The 18149-nt window shown below is 37.9% G+C and overlaps 1 protein-coding gene across 1 annotated transcript; it reads right to left on the reverse strand.

The window, feature by feature from the left end:
- Nucleotides 1-6143: 6143 nt before the first annotated feature.
- LOC145110991 (Pectin lyase-like superfamily protein) lies at nt 6144-8711 on the reverse strand. Its single transcript, XM_079047297.1, has 9 exons — nt 8165-8711; nt 7879-8010; nt 7622-7792; nt 7493-7513; nt 7190-7397; nt 7013-7094; nt 6817-6925; nt 6610-6726; nt 6144-6513 (listed from the first exon to the last, which is right to left on the reverse strand). The coding sequence occupies exons 1-9, from the start codon at nt 8390-8392 to the stop codon at nt 6211-6213; spliced, it is 1371 nt and encodes a 456-aa protein (XP_078903423.1). The 5' UTR covers nt 8393-8711; the 3' UTR covers nt 6144-6210.
- Between the last annotated feature and the right edge of the window lie 9438 nt (nt 8712-18149).

The raw sequence follows: 18149 nt of genomic DNA on the forward strand, positions 1-18149 counted from the left end.
ATAAAAAAATAAAAATAACATTAGAAATAAAAATTACATTAATTAAAATAAAAAAATAAAAATAACATTAACATTAAAAATAAAAAACCTAAAATTACCAAGCTTAACTAAAAAAACTATCCCTTATTCCTACGTCGGACTCGAACGGACTCCTTCATCGCGAGAAATAGGTCCAAATCTTCGCCTTTGAGGTCGTACGCTTTCATTTTCAAAATTTTCATATCGGTTTTTGTTTGAATCACTGATTATGTTTCTATCATTTTTTGTTTTACCCGACTCAACATCTCCGCCTTCGTTTCATGAACGTGCACATAACGATCAAAGTTCTCTCCAAATTGATCCATAACACTAGATCCCGAAGCCGTTGAAGCCGCTTTTTTTTGCTTTATTTCTTCCAACGGGCCGACGAAGAGGTTGCTCGTCTTCAAGATCGAGCGGTTCGTCGTTGATGTCGAAATGTGTTCGCATGTCCGATTGTTGAGACGTTGCATCGGGGTTTCTTGAACGCTTTGAACCGGAAGATTGTGAACTTCCTTCCGTTTGCTCTTTCCATTTCGGAGCATCTTTCAACTTTAGCCAAGGTTTCACACACAAAAAAGCTTTGTGGGTTGCTGTTGTTTTTTCAAATTGGTTCAAAGCCGCCTTGAAAACATCAAAATCATTTGACCTGTTTTTTCGTATGCAGTGACGGAGCTTGAACTTTTGATTTGGGGGGGCCGAAAGTATAATAAGTATGAAAATCGGAGAACAGGGGGGCCAAAGCTAAATTTTATAGCTTTTGGGCCTAATATGTAAAAATTTTAATACTTAAGGACTATTTGTGACAAAAAAACAGGGGGGGGGGGGGGGGGCACAGCCCCTCCTGGCCCCCATAAAGATCTGTCCATGTTCGTATGTTTAGGAGGTTGTTATAAATTCCTCCAAATTCGGTGCATTTGAGTCGAATATCGCGCCACTTGAAGCTAATTTAATCGGGATTTCGACTTTCACTTACCATTAACTCATAAAACATCGCGTAGACTTTCTCCTAAAAACAACCGAACGTTTGACTATCGCCTTCAATCGGGTATTGGGAAGCCGAAATCCATGCCTCGGCTAGCTTTTCTTTATCGTCTTTTGTCCATGGGACCCTTTCTTGGGTGGTGTTGGGTTGGGCCGGTGTTTTTCCTTTTTTCTTTTTAGGTTGAGGTGGTGGTGAAGGTTGAGTTTCCGAAACAAAATCCGACGAATGAGGGGGTTGTGATGGTTGTGGTTGGAATTATTGTTGTTGGAGTTGTTGGAATTGTTGGAAAGCTTGATATTGTTGAAGTTGTTGTTGTTGGAAGGTCGGGAAAGGTTGATATTGTTGTTGGAAAAGTGTTGTTTGTTGGATTGGGGAACCGGTTTGAAGCAAGTTGACAAAACCACCTTGAGGTGATTCCATGGTCGGGGAATTGGCGATGAGTTGTGTCTAACGCAAAGGCGTTATCGGGTTTGCGATTTCTAAAGTTTTTTTTTTGGGGGGGGGGGGGTGTTTTGGTTGGGATCCATTTTTGATTGATATGAAATTGTTGTGTGTGTATTGTGTATAGAGAAAGAAAAGAATAGTGTAAAAATTAAGTGTAAAAATATGGTATGTTTAGGTAAAAATATAAGTTGTTTAAATTTTTTTTTTTAAAAAAAGTTTGTTTAAAAAATTTAGCCGTTCAACGGCTAATTGCATTCCTCTTCTCCCATTCGTCGTTTTCGTTCGTTATCCGGAGCACGAGGCTCAACGAGCACGACCGACCACGAGATACCGGGGTGGTGTGCACGGACCACTATCGTGGTCACGTAGACCACGAACCGGCTCGTGGCCGGTATACCGGAAGGTCTAACATCACTCTCCAACCCGGTCCTTCTCCCCATGCTCAGCTACTTAAACCTTCACCTCCATATCTCCATCAGCGTCTCTCTCCCTTCAGTCATATCATTTACATCCTGTGAGCCTATCTGCACTCGCTTCTTTTTTAACACTCTATCGACATATCCTTTAGACCCCTTTTTCCTCCTCACACTCTTAATTTTTGCTCAACGTGTGGAATATTGGAATCCAGAAACCTACTACTAGACTACCGAAAAGAATTATGAAGTATATGGTAGCAGCGGCGATTGAGAAAAACAAAGATGATGGTGAAATCACAGCGATGATGAGGCTATGAAGGTAAAGTAACTAGATCACTAACAATGATGGTGAAGCGGAGTTTATACCTGAAGCAATGAAGCAACGATGGTGAAGAGAAACGAATGTACATTGGAGGGGATTAGTGACTATTAATATCCTGGATTCTCAATGTTTGATCTATAATTGTTAATATGCGATCTGTGATTCTTCATCTTTTATATTTGTGTAATAAACTGTTCATGAATCTAGAAAACACCATCGACTATCGGTTGCCAGACATTTCTTTGTTTTTTTTATTTGATTATTGAACATAGAAACGCCCCTTCGTATCTTTGTTTGTTTGTTTATCTTGCAGCTAGAAACGAAATTGTTCATCTGATTTATACAGATCGGGGTTTAAGTCGTAGATCATGTTTTGAGCTACCAAAACTGATTTTGTAACTTGATGAAAACAATTGTCTGGACAAAATAAACAGTTGTTTAGATGCTGAAATTGGTTTTCAACGTAGAGATCGGGAATGGAAGGTAATTGACAGGAAAAATGGATAACGACGTGTAGAAGTGTCATTGGCTGAGGAAGGCCAAAGTACTGAAAGTCAAGGTCTCAAGGAGATGTGGCTTGTTTGGGTAGTGATGAGTTTCTAGTTATGAATGTGTTCTTTACATAAATGATACATGTAGTTTAGAAACTTTTTTTGCAAAAAAAAAAAAAAAAAAAAAAAGTATGCAAAAGATAAAAAGGAAGAGTAAAATTGTCATTGTACAGAAATTTAATGGCATTTTTTTGACGCCTTGCTGTTAGGACCATTTCTGCAATAATTCCAAAATAAAAGGACTGAGTTTATTCATGTCTCTAAAGTTGGACCCCAAAATAAAAGGACCGAGTTTATTCATTTATCTAGAGTTGGACTAGAAGTGCCTATTTCCCATACCACAAGGACCAATTACGTAATTATGTATGCAGCGGAGATGTTTAGAGTGGAATCAGGGGTGTTTGGCTTATCTTTTGAGATGCCAAAAGTCATTTTAGGAAAAGATAAAAGGCAAAAGATGTTTGGTAAAAGCATTTTAAAAGCTACTTTTGGATTTTGGATATAAGGAAAACTGACTTTGTGGAAAAGTCATGAAAACCTGACTTTTTGCAACTTTTCCAAAAAAGACTTTTGGCCTCTCAAAAGATAAGCCAAACACCCGAGTTAAAAATTTGGAGGGGATTAGGTTAGGGATATATTATTACTATTACCATCGCGCCTGATCTAGAGACAAGGATAGGGATGAGCATTTGGACCGGGGAACCGGCCGGAACCGGTACCGGAACCGGAACCCCATTGAATCGGTCGGGTCGGGACCAGGACGATATTCTTGTGGATTTTTGGAACCGGTAGAACCGGCAAAAACCGGATTCGTATGTTGCTATTTCTCGATGACCGGTTCCAACATTGAAGACACGGTAGGAACTGGTAGAACCGGCGGTCCGGTTCGGTTCTTAATTTTGGTCGACTTCGGTTCTCGGGCCGGGTCCGGTTCGGGCCGGTTCCAGCCGGGTCGATTCCTTTGCTCATCCCTAGACAAGGAATTTTGAACATGACTCTTGTTCTTCAAAAAGCGATTGGAGGAGCAACGGTGACTTGCCTTCTCTTTGGTTCTTATTCTTATGGTGGTGCGTTTTCCACTTTTAGATTTCCAGGGTTTCACTTTTTACATAAATTTTAACCACTAACCTTTTTAAATAACATGAGAAAACAACTTCAATCTAGGATTATGCATAAAGCTATAACTTCTTATTTAGGAATGACAGGGTGTTTGTTGAGAAAAATAATTAAAGAAGAATTTTTAAAAAATAATGAGAGTGACGTTGGGTCATCAGTACATGAACTTTTATCTCAATAGTCATTCACAATTCAGTATTTTGTGTACATAGTTGATCAAGTTAGTAGTTCATTGAAACGAAAGTTTGAACAATACAAACAATATGAAAACATTTTTGGTTTCTTATTCACAACAGAAAAGTTGACATCACTGAATATTAGTGAGTTAAAGACAAGTTGAAAAAATATTGAAAAGAGGTTGCCAAATTGTCACATCTCAAACATCGATGCTGATGATTTATCCAAAGAACTAGAATTGTTACAAAAAGATTTACCAATTGAAAAATAATACAGTTAATACAATACTAAATTTCTTAAAAATGATAAACAATTATCTAGTTTCTTGTCTAACATACACAATATTGTTGCCTGTTTCCATTACCATTGTATCAACACAAAAAAAGGTTTTCAAAACTAAAGCTTTTAAAATTTTATTTGCGTTTGACCATGTCTCAAGAGAGATTAAACATTTTGACTTTAATTTCAGTTGAAAATGAATTTCTTCATAATACTGATTGGGAAAGTGCAATGGATGAATTTTCTTCTAAAAATGCTAGAAAATCAATGTTTAGAAAATAATAATTCAATTTATATTTTATTTTTTGAAGTTGTCTGTAACAACTACAACTTATTACTAATGAGTGAAGAAATGATGTTGTGGTAGTGAATTTACTAGATGTTTGTTAACAAATTTAAAATTTGAATTTAAGGGTAGCAAAATTACTAAATAATATTTTACAAAAAAAATTATGGGGCCTCATTTTCATTTTCGTACAAAGTCTCCGAAATGTTAGAGTCGGGCTTGAAACCAGACACTAAATTTGCAATTTACTCTTATATTTTCCTCAAACTAAAAAATTAGCATTTAATAATTACTATCTTTAATTATTTATGTTTAACAATCTTTTATTTAATTAATTGAATTTTTTTATTCAGATCATTGCGTTGGAGGACACTGAAGAATGCATAGGGATAGGGTATGCACCAAAGGAAGACACCAAGGCGTGGGATAGACAACCTTTTGATCTTTTGGCAAGTGCTTATGCTAATCCCCATTTTCACCATGAACCAACTATCCTTTCTTTTCCCGCATAAAATCTTCACTAGCTTCTGGAAAATTTAGGTGATTATAAACCCAAATCTTCAGAAGAAGAGCAACAAATCCGCACATTTTTTTTAAGGCTGCTTGAGGTGACCTTTTATCCATATTTAAAAAAGCAATAAAGATCGATTGTTGTTACTGTTATTATTACCATCGATAGAAATGTTCTATGATTTGTTTTGTGCAGTGTTGATGGATATGGGGGAATGGTGGAAAGGTTCCTAGAAGTAGAAGGAACTTTAGATGTTGACAAGATGGTTAAAAAAACATTTAGAACTGTTAAAAATTTGCATTTGCCTCTACCAAATGGTTGTCCTAAGCTTGTCGTTGTTCCTGAGCATTTTCCAAAAATTATTGATTATATTGTTTGAGTTAAGACTTTATCAGTCATTACTTGAGTACAAAATAGTTTATTCTTCTTCATTAGGGTTTAATGCAAGATCAAGAAACTACCCAATTATAGATGTCATCGAAATAATAAATAATTTTCCACCCTATAATCAATAGGGTTATTCACACTACAATATCCTAATGATTTTTTTTATTGCAATGCTATAATTGAATAGATTATTCAAAATACAACGCCTATACACGAAAAAGATTAACACTACAATCTAGTAATAGACAGAGACAAAGATAGGGTGTTTTAATAAAATAAAATAAATAAAAATATGTTGTTAATTTTGCATTTGGCCTTTTTCGTTATGATTCAGCCCAATGTGGAAATGTGTTCATGAACATAAATCCACATGTTGCGTAAATTCACATGACTACATAGTACATACAACGACCGGAAGATTTTACTCCAATTACGTTTAAAAAAAAAGGTTCATTTTGGGTTACTTTATATTGATAACTAGTGAAATGAGTATAATTAAAAAGTTTAGTTAAAAAATAAACATTTCAAAAAAGGTTTAAAAGGTTCCCCAAAAGTACACTTAAAAAGACAAAAAAAAAAAAAGTGATCTATTTTGATTCATCTTAAAATTACCCGGTTTGACATGTTATCCAACCTGCCAACTGACACACCAACACAAAGGCACACATTTTTTTTTACCAATTATAAATTTTTTGCATAAATATAATTAATTAATACATTATAGCATTATTGATTCTATGGGTTGAAGACTAGGGATGTATGAAACAATATGTTTAATGAAGGTTGCTGAATTTGAGTAGTAGCAAAGAGGAGGGTAGATAGTCCCTGAAGTTGTCCCTGTGGCTTCCCAACAAAAAGAGGTGGTGGTGACATCATCAAAAGATGATACAAGATAAACATCTTCCAAAAATAGCCCTTCACAAGGGGCAACATCACTACATGCAAATCTTATGGCTTCTTTAGTTGCTGAAGTTCCTCTTATATTCACATATGATATATTCTCCACATTAATACCACAAGTCTACAATATTACACAAAATGTTGATTTAGTTTTAGATATCCATGATTGCATTTAGCTCCAAAGTCCAACCACTTAATATGATAAGACATGTTGTACCTTGTTTGGACATGGTGTGTTTGAATCACAGTAATATTGATCGATTATGATTGGATTTGATACATTTTGCATCCAAATATCATCAAATTTAACATTTTTTACAAAACCACTTCCACCCTGATGAATGAAAACTTCACATAATCCATTAACTCAACATAAAATTATCATATCAAAAAGCAAGTTAACATCATCAAGAATCAAAGTTACCTGCCATGTTTTGATCCTGACTCCATTTTCAGTGTTTGACAAAATTGCCCCTCGAACACTCACATCATATACTTGATCACATGTGCCTGACTTTCCCAAGCTCCCAATACTTCCAAATTTAAATATCATAAAATTCATTTTTTTATACACTCTTATAAAAAGTTTATAAAAAAAGTCTTTTTATTTATTTATTTACCTTATTCCATGGCCTGGACCACAGAAAATCCTCCTCACATCAATTTTTGAGGAATTACTGACTATAGATATGCAGTCATCACCTGGATCATTCAGTAAAAAGTAAAAACCCTAATTTTATACAAAATTTACAAACTTAACATTCTGGAATTGTGATTCTGATAAAGTGATAACTAACCTGTTCTAATGACACTGTCTTTGACTTCAACATTAGTGGATGAACTTATGTGAATACCATCTGTATTAGGGCTCCATGAAGGAGCAAAAAGACTCACATGTGACACTGAAACCCTGTCACAATTCGTGAATGCCATTTGCATTTGTTGACCATTTCTAATAATCAGATTCTTCACTACCAAATTGTTGCATTTGTGAAAGGTTATAGCCTGCGATATGGTAATTTTAATTTCCATGAATGTGTAAAATCACATAATTTTTTATTCTCTTTTGGATATAGATTCAATTCTCCATTAGTACTAACCGTTGGAGCATGTCTGCAAGGCTGGAAAAAAAGGAAAAAAGAAGAGAGAAATTAGATTGTGTTTATATGATACAGATAGAAGAAAGAAAGATGTTGAATTTGAGGTCATATATATAGAACAATAAATACGTTTTTTGGGTTGATTTTGCAAGAACTAGCCCACCATTCCTGCCCCATGCCATTAATGGTTCCTCCCCCTTCTACTGTGAGGTGATCCACGCCATGGAAGTATATCCATTTATGTGTGTCGTTGCCATTCCAGACATCGGGATTACTTGGCGCAACAATGGAACCGAAGATCTATGAAGATATGAAACAGTGATTTAATTGAAAAGATGGTGATGAGATTGAAGAATATTGTATTGATCGATTGATATTTTTCATACCATCAAGGTAATTTTCGAGTGGCAAGAACCGGCGAGATTGATTGGTCGAAGAAGATAAGAACTTTCATCAGGGATTATGATTCTTGATTCTATCTTTGAAGAACATGCCTTGTTCCAAACATCTGCAAAAGCCTGAAGTCCAAACTCTCATTTAATCAGAAACGCCTAATGTGTTGTTCGTGAGACCTTATGACTCCATGTAACATTTGAAAAACCCCTCTTTGGCATTTCTACAAACACCTGGTGAACTAAAGAACAACTATTGATGTAAGCTTAATCACCTCACCTGTGTATCATCTTCAATTCCATCCCCTTTTGCTCCATAATCCTTAACATTCAGAACAATTTTTGATTCGAAAATCTTGCTTAAAGCTCCGAATTGTGGGAGCTGAATCTGATGTAGTAAAGAATCAAAAACTCGTGCATTTGCGAAATTCGAAAAGAGAAATACCGAGTAAATGATGAGACTAACAAACTTATGAGCTGAAGCATACAAAAATCCTGTTTCGCTCATCTCTCCACAGTCAGATTACAGACAAATTATATTGAAAAATTCACAGGGTTTTCATATCATAAATTTTACTCAGCTTTTGGCATTTTCATAATGTTAAAGCAGAAAACATGTTCTACTTTTTGTAATTTATAATAACAGAAACATCATTTCCTTGTTCTTTTCTATCTTCTTTCTCTCTAATTTCACAAAAGAATCATGATGGGTGAAGCAAGCTTGAACCTTGAGGACAGTAGATGATATTCTCTTTCTCTCCCCTTTGATAGTTTCTCTATTACCCTTTGACTCCTTCGGCTTTCACAAATTGCTCCAAAGCTAGTTCGATTGAACCCAAATTTTCAATCATTTATAAAAATATTTAATACACAAATATACAATATATAATTATTATATTATTAGTTTTTTTTTGACATGGAGATGAAGTGTGATTTAATTATTTTGTCCGTTGATTATAGGGAATGATTCGGTATTTTTATATTCATATAATTATTATATTATTATTGTTGTTTTGACATGGAGATGAAGTGATATTATTATCTTTATGTTTTTAGAGATATTTATTGACCTTAGGTTTGATATAATATTGTTTTAAAATCTCGCTTACGGAATCAAAGTAATGCAAAATAATATTCATCTTTTATTAGAACAGATATAAAAAATAAAACCTAAAAATTTAAAACAAAATTGAGTTTTTTTTGTTATAATATCATACATATACGTTCAACTAATAAATATACATTATCGTCTTTGACCATCGATCGTTTGAATTCCGAAACCTACGATTCGTTCATTGATATTTAGAAGAATATGTTTTTTATAATTATTTAACGGTATATTTATAAAAATTTTAAAAAACTTCTGAAAGCTGAAAAACTAGCTAATAAAAAAAATAACGTTTTGTAAAAAACTAGTTGAAATATATAAAATGACGTAAAAACATTTAGGGTAATAAGTTTTCTATAATTAATTAAGGTATATGTTGAATGTTTTTAAAAAACTTCTGAAAAGCTAGTCTAAAGCTACGCCACAATTAGTTAATAAACTAGTTTATTTTTCAAATTTTTAAGTTGTCATATTTGGCAATTAAAAAGATAATTTATAAGCTAACTTTTTGAAAATCTACTTAAAGTAGTATCGTAGGAACTTTTAAAAAAAATTTAAATATACCCTTAATCAATTATAAAAAAATATATTCTTCCATATGTCTTTTTTTGTCATTTTATATATTGCAGCTAGCTTATCAGCTAGTAGCTAGTTTTTCTGCTAATATGTCAAACATAGCTTAAGTAGCTTTTTAAAAAGCTAGCTTATAAGTTATTTTTTGTTTGCCAAACAAGACAACTTAAAAAAACTCGAAAAATAAGCTAGTTGTGGCAAGTCAAACACAACGTAAACAGTTTTTTAAAAAGTTAGCTTATAAGCTACTTTTTTGCTTGACAAACATGACAATATAAAAAATCGACAAAATTGCAAAAAATGGTTCATATGGCTAGTCGAAAATCGCCACTTTGGTTCAAAAAGTTTTGGACTAGCACTACCGGTCCAAAACTTTGATTTTGTTGCGATTTTGGTTCAATTTCTAACATCCCAAAAATCACAATGAATTTTAACTTTTCAAAAACAACTCAAAACCATAATTGTTTACAAAATCATTGTTTCAAAAATGTATTTCAGTAATCAGAGTATCCCAAAATCTAAATAACATAAAACCAAAAGATGTGCACAATCACACATTCGTCTTGACACGGTCATCTGAAGTACCTGAAACAATAAACTGAAACTGTAAGCCAAAGCTTAGTGAGTTCCCCCAAAATACCACTACACAACATATAATCAAGCACACATCGGGTCTACAACCTCCTGGTTGGATTACCCCTGGTCCATAACCTTACAGTTGGAATGCCCTGGCCCACAACCTTACGGTTGGAATGCCCCGGCCCACAACCTTTCGGTTGGCTTGCCCAATACATCACAGATCCACAACTTCCTGGTTGGATTACTCCCGGCCCACAACCTCCTGGTTGGAATGCTCCGGTCTGTTGACTGACAACACAAAGCAACACATTCTCAGCCCACATACTATGTCAACATATACATAACAATTAACATAGATCTAGTAACAAATAATCATATAACCAATCAACAACAGATAGATCTACAGATCACTACCGCATAACAACATCCTATATACCAGGATACATAAACTAATGGGCCGACATTGGTGCCTTCGACCCACAAGAACAGTGAGGAAAACTCACTTATCAGTCCGAACAAGTAGCTGAGTAGGTCTCTGCTCCGAATATCAACTCTACTAGTCACCTATTTTATCAAATAGCGACTAATCTCAAATACAGCTCAAAATACCCAAAATACCTTTAGGTCAAACTTGGTCAAATTCTGGTCAAAGTCAAAAAGTCAAACCTGGTCAACACAGCTGAGTACGCCCAACGTACATGAGTATTGACCAAAATACGGGCTGGTTGATTTAGTAAGCCCGGCGTACCTGGGTTACGCCCAACGTACGTTGCCTTCACTCAAACTTTCCATTAAGAGCTTATTCTTTAAGCTCTTTTGTCCAAATTCCAGATCTAGTCATAAACTAACGTCCTTACCCATAAAGTTTACAACTTTATGGTCTTGCATGGCCATTAAGTGCCCAAACACAAAAACCCTAACTACTTAACCCATTAAGACCTTGTAACTCATGCATGGAAGGAATCTAACAATCAAGATTACATTTTTATGCTTCAGATGCTTCAAAACGTCTGAAAGGACAACTTATATGGATTAAAGTAACTCACACTCATAATACCAAGCTTATGGGACCAAAAGAACACCATTTCATAACTAAACAAGATCTAAACAACTCTTAATCAAGTTTAGAGCTTTTTACCTCCAAATGATGTTGCTATTCTGGATCCAAAGAGTCTCATTCCTTCAAGATGATCTTCTCTTCTTCCTCTCTCCTTCAAGGTTACTAAAACACACACAAAGTGCTCAAGAATGCTCTAAAATGGATTAGGGTTTGCTTGAGGACGAAAGTGGTGTAACACCCATAAAAATCATGCCAAGTTTAAACTTTTAAAAACATTTCAAAACCATTAACCATTAAAAAACTTGTTTTCAAAATGTATCATATCAGAGTGTCCCAGAAATAAAGTCATAAAAAGTGAGGAGCTGTACGATCACGCCTTTGCCTTGCCGCGATCCCCTGATGTACCTGAAACAATAAACTGAAACTGTAAGCCCGGGAGCTTAGTGAGTTCCCCCAAAATATCCATACCCACAACAATACACATATAATCATAAACAACATACTATGGGTCCAGTCAACCATCGAGTTGGAATACCCCAGGCCCTCAACCATCCGGTTGGAATGCCAACATACTATGGGTCCAATCATCCTCGGGATGGAATACCCCTGGCCCACAACCAACAGGTTGGAATGCCCACATACTATGAGTCTAATCATCCTCGGGATGGAATACTCACGGCCCACAACCAACAGGTTGGAATGCCCAGGTCTATTGGCTTCCGCACAAAGCAGGTAAGCCTCACCACCAAACAAACATGTGCGCATATATATCAGATAATCACATAATAGTCTATAGACAACATGTGATCTAACAGATCATACCAAACAACACGTAATACCATCCTATCTACCAGGATACCGATCTAACAGATCATACTAGCATAACATATCCATATAACAATCCAAAGGGCCGGCCTTGGTGCCTTAGACCCTTGAGTATAATGAGGATAACTCACCTCTCAACTGTCGACTCGAAAGATAAGCTCAAACTCTCGGATCACCGCCACAAACTCCACTACCTATATTTACCATGGAACCATATTCGTAAATTTCCAATTTCCCAAAATGTCCCAGAAGTCAATTAGTCAACCCTTGGTCAAAGTCAAAGTCAACGGTCAAGGTCAACAATCCATGTTGACCCGACTCGTTGAGTGCAGTCACTAACTCGTCGAGTCCTTTCAGAACTCGAGTAGTCGTGAAATCCCCCCACTGACTCGTTGAGTTTCCCTGCAACTCGCCGAGTTCACGCGTGTTCAAAAGTCGAGAAAACCCTAGTTGACTCGCCGAGTCACCAAACTGACTCGCCGAGTCCATGCAGAAGTCCTTGCACGACAATCTTCATCGGACTCGCCGAGTTGACCAAGCAACTCGCCGAGTCCCTTCAGTCATTTATCCATTCATATGCTTTTTAAGCCATTTTAAGGTCCCATATTGCATATCAAGCTTCCCAAGGCATGTTTATCACATAAAGTTGCAAACTTTACGTGCATGCAAGGCTCTAAAGGCTTAGAATGTCAAATCCAAACTTGTAATGGAGTTTTACACCTAAAGAGAGGTTTACACTTGCTAAAGCTGGAAACTTTATGGACTTAGAGACCAAAGAGAGTTCAGATCTGAAGTTGCAACTTCAGATCTTAGCTCATACCCAAGAATAGCTTCCTAACATGCTAGAAAAGCCCTAATCTTTAACCAAATGAGATCTAGAAGGAAATGAGGTCAAGGTAACAACTTGATACCTTCAAATGATACTACACTGAGGCAGACTTCAGATCCACACACGTTCCTTGCTGCTAGCTACTTGATCTTCAATCTCCTCTTACTAAGATCCACCTTCCAAAGCTTAAAACATACAAGAATGGAGCACACACACGGATTAGGGTTTGTTGGACTCTCAAGAGGCTGTAAGGGAGGCTAATAAGCCTATTCGTACTTCCCACAAGTGCGACTTGGCTGTCCCCCAGTCCTGGTATCAACGGTCTTAGACCGCTTCGGCGCTGACTGTGACTGTGCCGGGGCCTGTCGCTGCTCCCTCAAATGCAGCTCAATCTCCAACTCGCGCCGCCTAGCGGCCTCCTGTAAGTCCAACAGTGTATCACATCGTTGAGTAGTAACAAACTGACGGATGTCAGTATTGAGCATGCTCAGATAACGTGTCATCTGATCCTGCTCCGTGGCAAACTCCAGGCAAGACATCGCCCTCTCAGTAAACACGCGCGTGATCTCCGTCACCGACTCAGTATCCTGTTTCATGTCTAGGAACTCCTGTGACAACCGCTCGCGCTTGAACCGAGGAATGTAGTGAGTGCGGAACATATCCCTGAACTGCTCCCGCGTAACAACAGCTCTCTGGTCATCCGTATATGACCCAGTCACCAGCCTCCACCAGTCCTTTTCCCCAGTTCGTAACAAGTTCAGGGCACACCTGACCTTCTGGTCAGTAGGACATGAACACGTGAAGAAACATCCCTCCACGTCAGACAGCCACCTCATGGCTACGATAGGATCCTGAGTACCATCGAAAGTCGGGGGCTTCGTGTTATCGAAGTCCCGGTACTGAAAAACTCGGCCAACTCCTCCCCCTTCCGCTGTTACAGCCGCGGTAACTGCAGCGGCAACCGTCTCATCAAGGGCTGCGTATCTCTCATCGAAGTACTCCATCATAGCAGACTTGACAGTCCCAAACAACTCCAGAATCTGACCCCGAACAATCCCGACCACCTCCTCGCGGATGATCTCCCTGACACGATCCTCTGTCAACACTGGCCCTTCCTGGCCGATAATCTCAGGCGCTGTCGGGGCCTCCTGATCGCCCTGCCCTGATCCCGATCCGGATCCAGTCACAAAACGCCTCGTAACCACCATACTGAAAATATAACAGGAATATATCAGACAATCCACATCAATAACTGGGAACCAACTCCCGACCATACCCTAGGGGTTGTGACTTCCTTGCTACGCGTATGGGTCCTGTGCTTTCAGTAGTACGGGCCCATACTACCTTCCACACCTACCCATATTTGTCTCAAGTATCACCACACCACCCTAACAATATACATACACAGGGTGGTCGCTCAGCCTCACTCCTAGAGGAAGGCCACTGTCTCACAACTGACCTACCGTCCTCACACAAACCACCCATCCATGAAACTTCCACCAACCCTGCAGAACTAGTGTATGCTAGCCATACATAACGTTGGACCCTATAGACTTTCGAATATCTGATCCTACCCTAAGCCCCCAATCAAACAAGAACAGAACATAAGGCCAAACCAAACATGTTGGATATAGTGTCTAAGTCCATAACTATAGTTGGTATGTACTTGACCCGACCCGGCATGGTCCATTTGGGTTGCACTTCACCCGAACAATTTATGGATAATCGTTTGAGAATAGTATAAGTTATGATTTATTAATATATATATTATAAGTCCTAATATATTAATATAAAATCATATTATTTAATTAGTATTGATCTATAATTAATCTAGAATTAATTTAGAGATCAAAAGTATGACTAATTAAATATGGGCTCTTGTATTTATATAGTGTGGGCTAATGCTTATTTGGAATGGGCTAGGCTTGCATGGAAAGTCCATGGATACTCCATGGAGCTTTAACCCATGGATCTCATGGAAATGAAAAGACATGGGTATTAGGGTTTACATGGATGTAACCCTAATCCACCACACTATATAAAGGAGGCTTTGGTTCTTGAAATGACACGAGTTGTGGTGAGTAAAGTAAGAGGGCCGATTTCAAGAAGGTGATTACTATTCTCTCAAAGTTCCAAGTTTGTGGTGATTTGTGATTTCCATTTGAGGCATCCACACTATTGGTGCTAGGCTCTAAAACTCCAAGCAATCAACTACAACTACAAGGTAAGTAATTCTACTAACTTTATTTGATTCAAGTTCCCCATGCCATGCTAGATAGGATAAGAACCTTAGAAAAATAATTATTTGCATGTATCATAGTCAAAAATAGATCCAAGGTTTCTAGGGTTGCATGTACACCATAGGAGTGTTAGAATGCTCAAAACCCACAGAAATCCTTTGGTTACATCTTCTACAGACCCAGTGATAATGTGGTCTTTGTAGCAAGAAGAGGATTCTTTCGAGAGAGAGAATTCATGAGCCAAGGAGACAGTGGGAGGCAAATTGACCTTGAGGAAATTCAAGAGTCAAGTGGTGAAGGAACCTCAAACACTAGCCCTCAACCTGAAGAGGAAACTCCTGTTGAGCCGACTGAAGAATCTATACCTCTGAGGCGTTCCACCAGAGTTAGGAATGCACCTGAGCATTATTATGGTTTTCATATTACTTCAGAAGGTGAGACACTTATCAGTGATAACACACTGGTAAATCTGGATGAGCCTAACAGCTACACGGAAGCCATGGCAGGCCCTGAGGCTGCTAAATGGAAAGAGGCTATGGATAGCGAGATACAGTCCATGTATGACAATAAAGTTTGGAACTTGGTTGACAATGTACCTGATCGTAAGATAGTTGGGTGCAAATGGATCTTCAAGAAGAAGACCGACATGGATGGTAATGTACACACTTATAAGGCACGACTGGTTGCAAAGGATTATTCTCAAACTCCGGGAGTTGATTATGATGAGACCTTTTCACCAGTGGCCAAGATTAAGTCTATTAGGGTTCTGTTAGCCATTGCTGCATTTCATGATTATGAAATATGGCAAATGGATGTCAAAACCGCTTCCCTTAATGGAAAGTTGGCTGAAGATGTTTACATGGTTCAGCCAGAGGGTTTTGTCAGTACAGAGTACCCCAGTAGAGTGTGTAAGCTCGAGAAATCCATTTATGGATTAAAACAGGCACCTCGCAGATGGAATCTTTGCTTTGATGAGAAAGTCAAAGAATTTGGCTTTTCAAGGAGTGAAGATGAATCTTGTGTCTATATCAAGGCTAGTGGGAGTATAGTCGGCTTTTTGGTACTGTATGTGGATGACATACTACTCATAGGAAATGACATCCCAACCCTGCAGGAAGTAAAGTCCTGGCTTGGGAAGTGTTTCGCTATGAAGGACCTTGGAGAAGCTGCCTATATCCTAGGGATAAGGATTTTGAGAAACAGGAGTAAAAGACTAATTGGACTTAGTCAAAGCACCTATGTGGACAAAGTGTTGAAAAGGTTCAACATGCATAACTCCAAGAAAGGAGAGTTACCCATCCAGAGTAACGCCAGATTGAGTAAGACACAAAGCCCTAGTACTGAGGCTGAGATAGCATAAATGAGTCGAATACCTTATGCTTCAGCTGTAGGATCGATCATGTATGCTATGACGTGTACTCGACCTGATGTAGCCTTTGCTTTGAGCATGGTTAGCAGGTATCAGGGGAACCCTGGCAAGGCACACTGGACTGCGGTAAAGAATATCCTCAAGTACCTACGGAGGACTAAGGACTGGGTCCTTACCCTCGGTGGCAGTGAGGACTTGAGAGTTGTAGGGTACAATGATGCTAGCTTTCAGACTGACAGGGATAATTTTCGCTCTCAGTCGGGCTGGGTCTTTACTCTAAACGGAGGGGCAATTACTTGGAAAAAGTTCCAAGCAGGAGACAATGGCTGATTCCACTTGTGAATCAGAGTATATAGCAGCAAGCGAGGCAGCAAAGGAGGCTATATGGCTAAAGAACTTCATCGGAGACCTTGGAGTTGTACCAGCTATAAAGGAGCCAATGGAGATTTTCTGTGACAACAATAGTGCGGTTGCCTTAGCCAAGGAACCAAGAGATCATGGGAGATCCAGACACATTGACAGAAAATATCACTTCATCAGACATCGAATAGAAGAAGGAATCCTCGTGGCAAAGAGGGTATCATCGGATGAGAACCTAGCAGATCCCCTCACGAAGGGACTGACTCGGGCTAAGCATCTCCAGCATGCTCGGAGCATAGGGCTGAAGGATGATATTAGTTTTAGTAGTTAGATAATCTTGAAATTTATAAAATGTAATTGACATTTGATGATAAATAAAAGCTGTTATTTATGAGCAAAGTGTTGCTATCTCTTGTCAATCGTTTACTATTATTTCTTTTTGCATGTTTTGACTTCCAGAATAATTATGTTATGGTTTATATCATATTATTCAAACTCTCTACAGTCGGTCATATGTTGGAAGTAGATATGAATCAAGACTGTCATGGGTTGGCTTGTAGAGGTCTAAGATGTTAGACAAAGCGGGGCTACAACACTCATGAGTGCTCATAAGTTCTGAGTATTGGATTCAACCCACGCTCACTTGTATCACTTCATGGAATTTATCTCGAGTGATCGTGAGACGGTAATATCATATAAGTCTTCAAACCTAGAGATATGATTTGTTGCCTATGAGTTGGTTATGCATTGATTGCACGAAAACGCATTGGTAACTCGATGTTATAAACCGTGCTTTTGTGTGTAATTCAACAAGTAGTAGAGCAAACATATGAGTCGAAATTTATCTGTTCCTTCTAGGATTAGAAGTGCTATATGGGCCCCTCGATGATTTTGTTTTGACCTATGTACCGGGCCCGGTCAGAACTAAATTGATGTGTTCAGTTAAGTTCTATGTCAAACAAATCGGAAATCGGGAAACAAATGCTGGACAATAAGCAAGACCATGTTCCATGTATTTGTCCGGCTGATATCTAGAACAGAGGATTATATGATCACTTATCTAAAATGGCGCTTCATAGTTCAACAGAGTTTAAAGAGCTACGATTGCTGATCGGTTCCTGAAGTCATAGTTGCAACTATAGTTATTAGACTTATCCAAGTGGGAGACTGTTGGATATAGTGTCTAAGTCCATAACTATATTTGGTATGTACTTGACCCGACCCGGCATGGTCCATTTGGGTTGCACTTCACCCGAACAATTTATGGATAATCATTTGAGAATAGTATAAGTTATGATTTATTAATATATTATAAGTCCTAA

Source organism: Lactuca virosa, chromosome 5 (genome assembly GCF_052849685.1).
Source record: "Lactuca virosa cultivar CGN04683 chromosome 5, Lactuca_virosa_CGN04683_v6, whole genome shotgun sequence".
Lineage (NCBI taxonomy): Eukaryota > Viridiplantae > Streptophyta > Magnoliopsida > Asterales > Asteraceae > Lactuca > Lactuca virosa.

What these genes read in the sequence shown, in the direction of transcription:
- LOC145110991 (XM_079047297.1), bottom strand. Translation starts at nt 8,392, where the DNA reads ATGAGCGAAACAGGATTTTTGTATGCTTCAGCTCATAAGTTTGTTAGT. An exon ending in GAATTGAAGATGATACACAG is followed by an intron (nt 8,011 to 8,164) that starts GTGAGGTGATTA and finishes TTTGGACTTCAG; the next exon opens with GCTTTTGCAGATGTTTGGAA. An exon ending in TCAGGATCAAAACATGGCAG is followed by an intron (nt 6,727 to 6,816) that starts GTAACTTTGATT and finishes TTCATTCATCAG; the next exon opens with GGTGGAAGTGGTTTTGTAAA.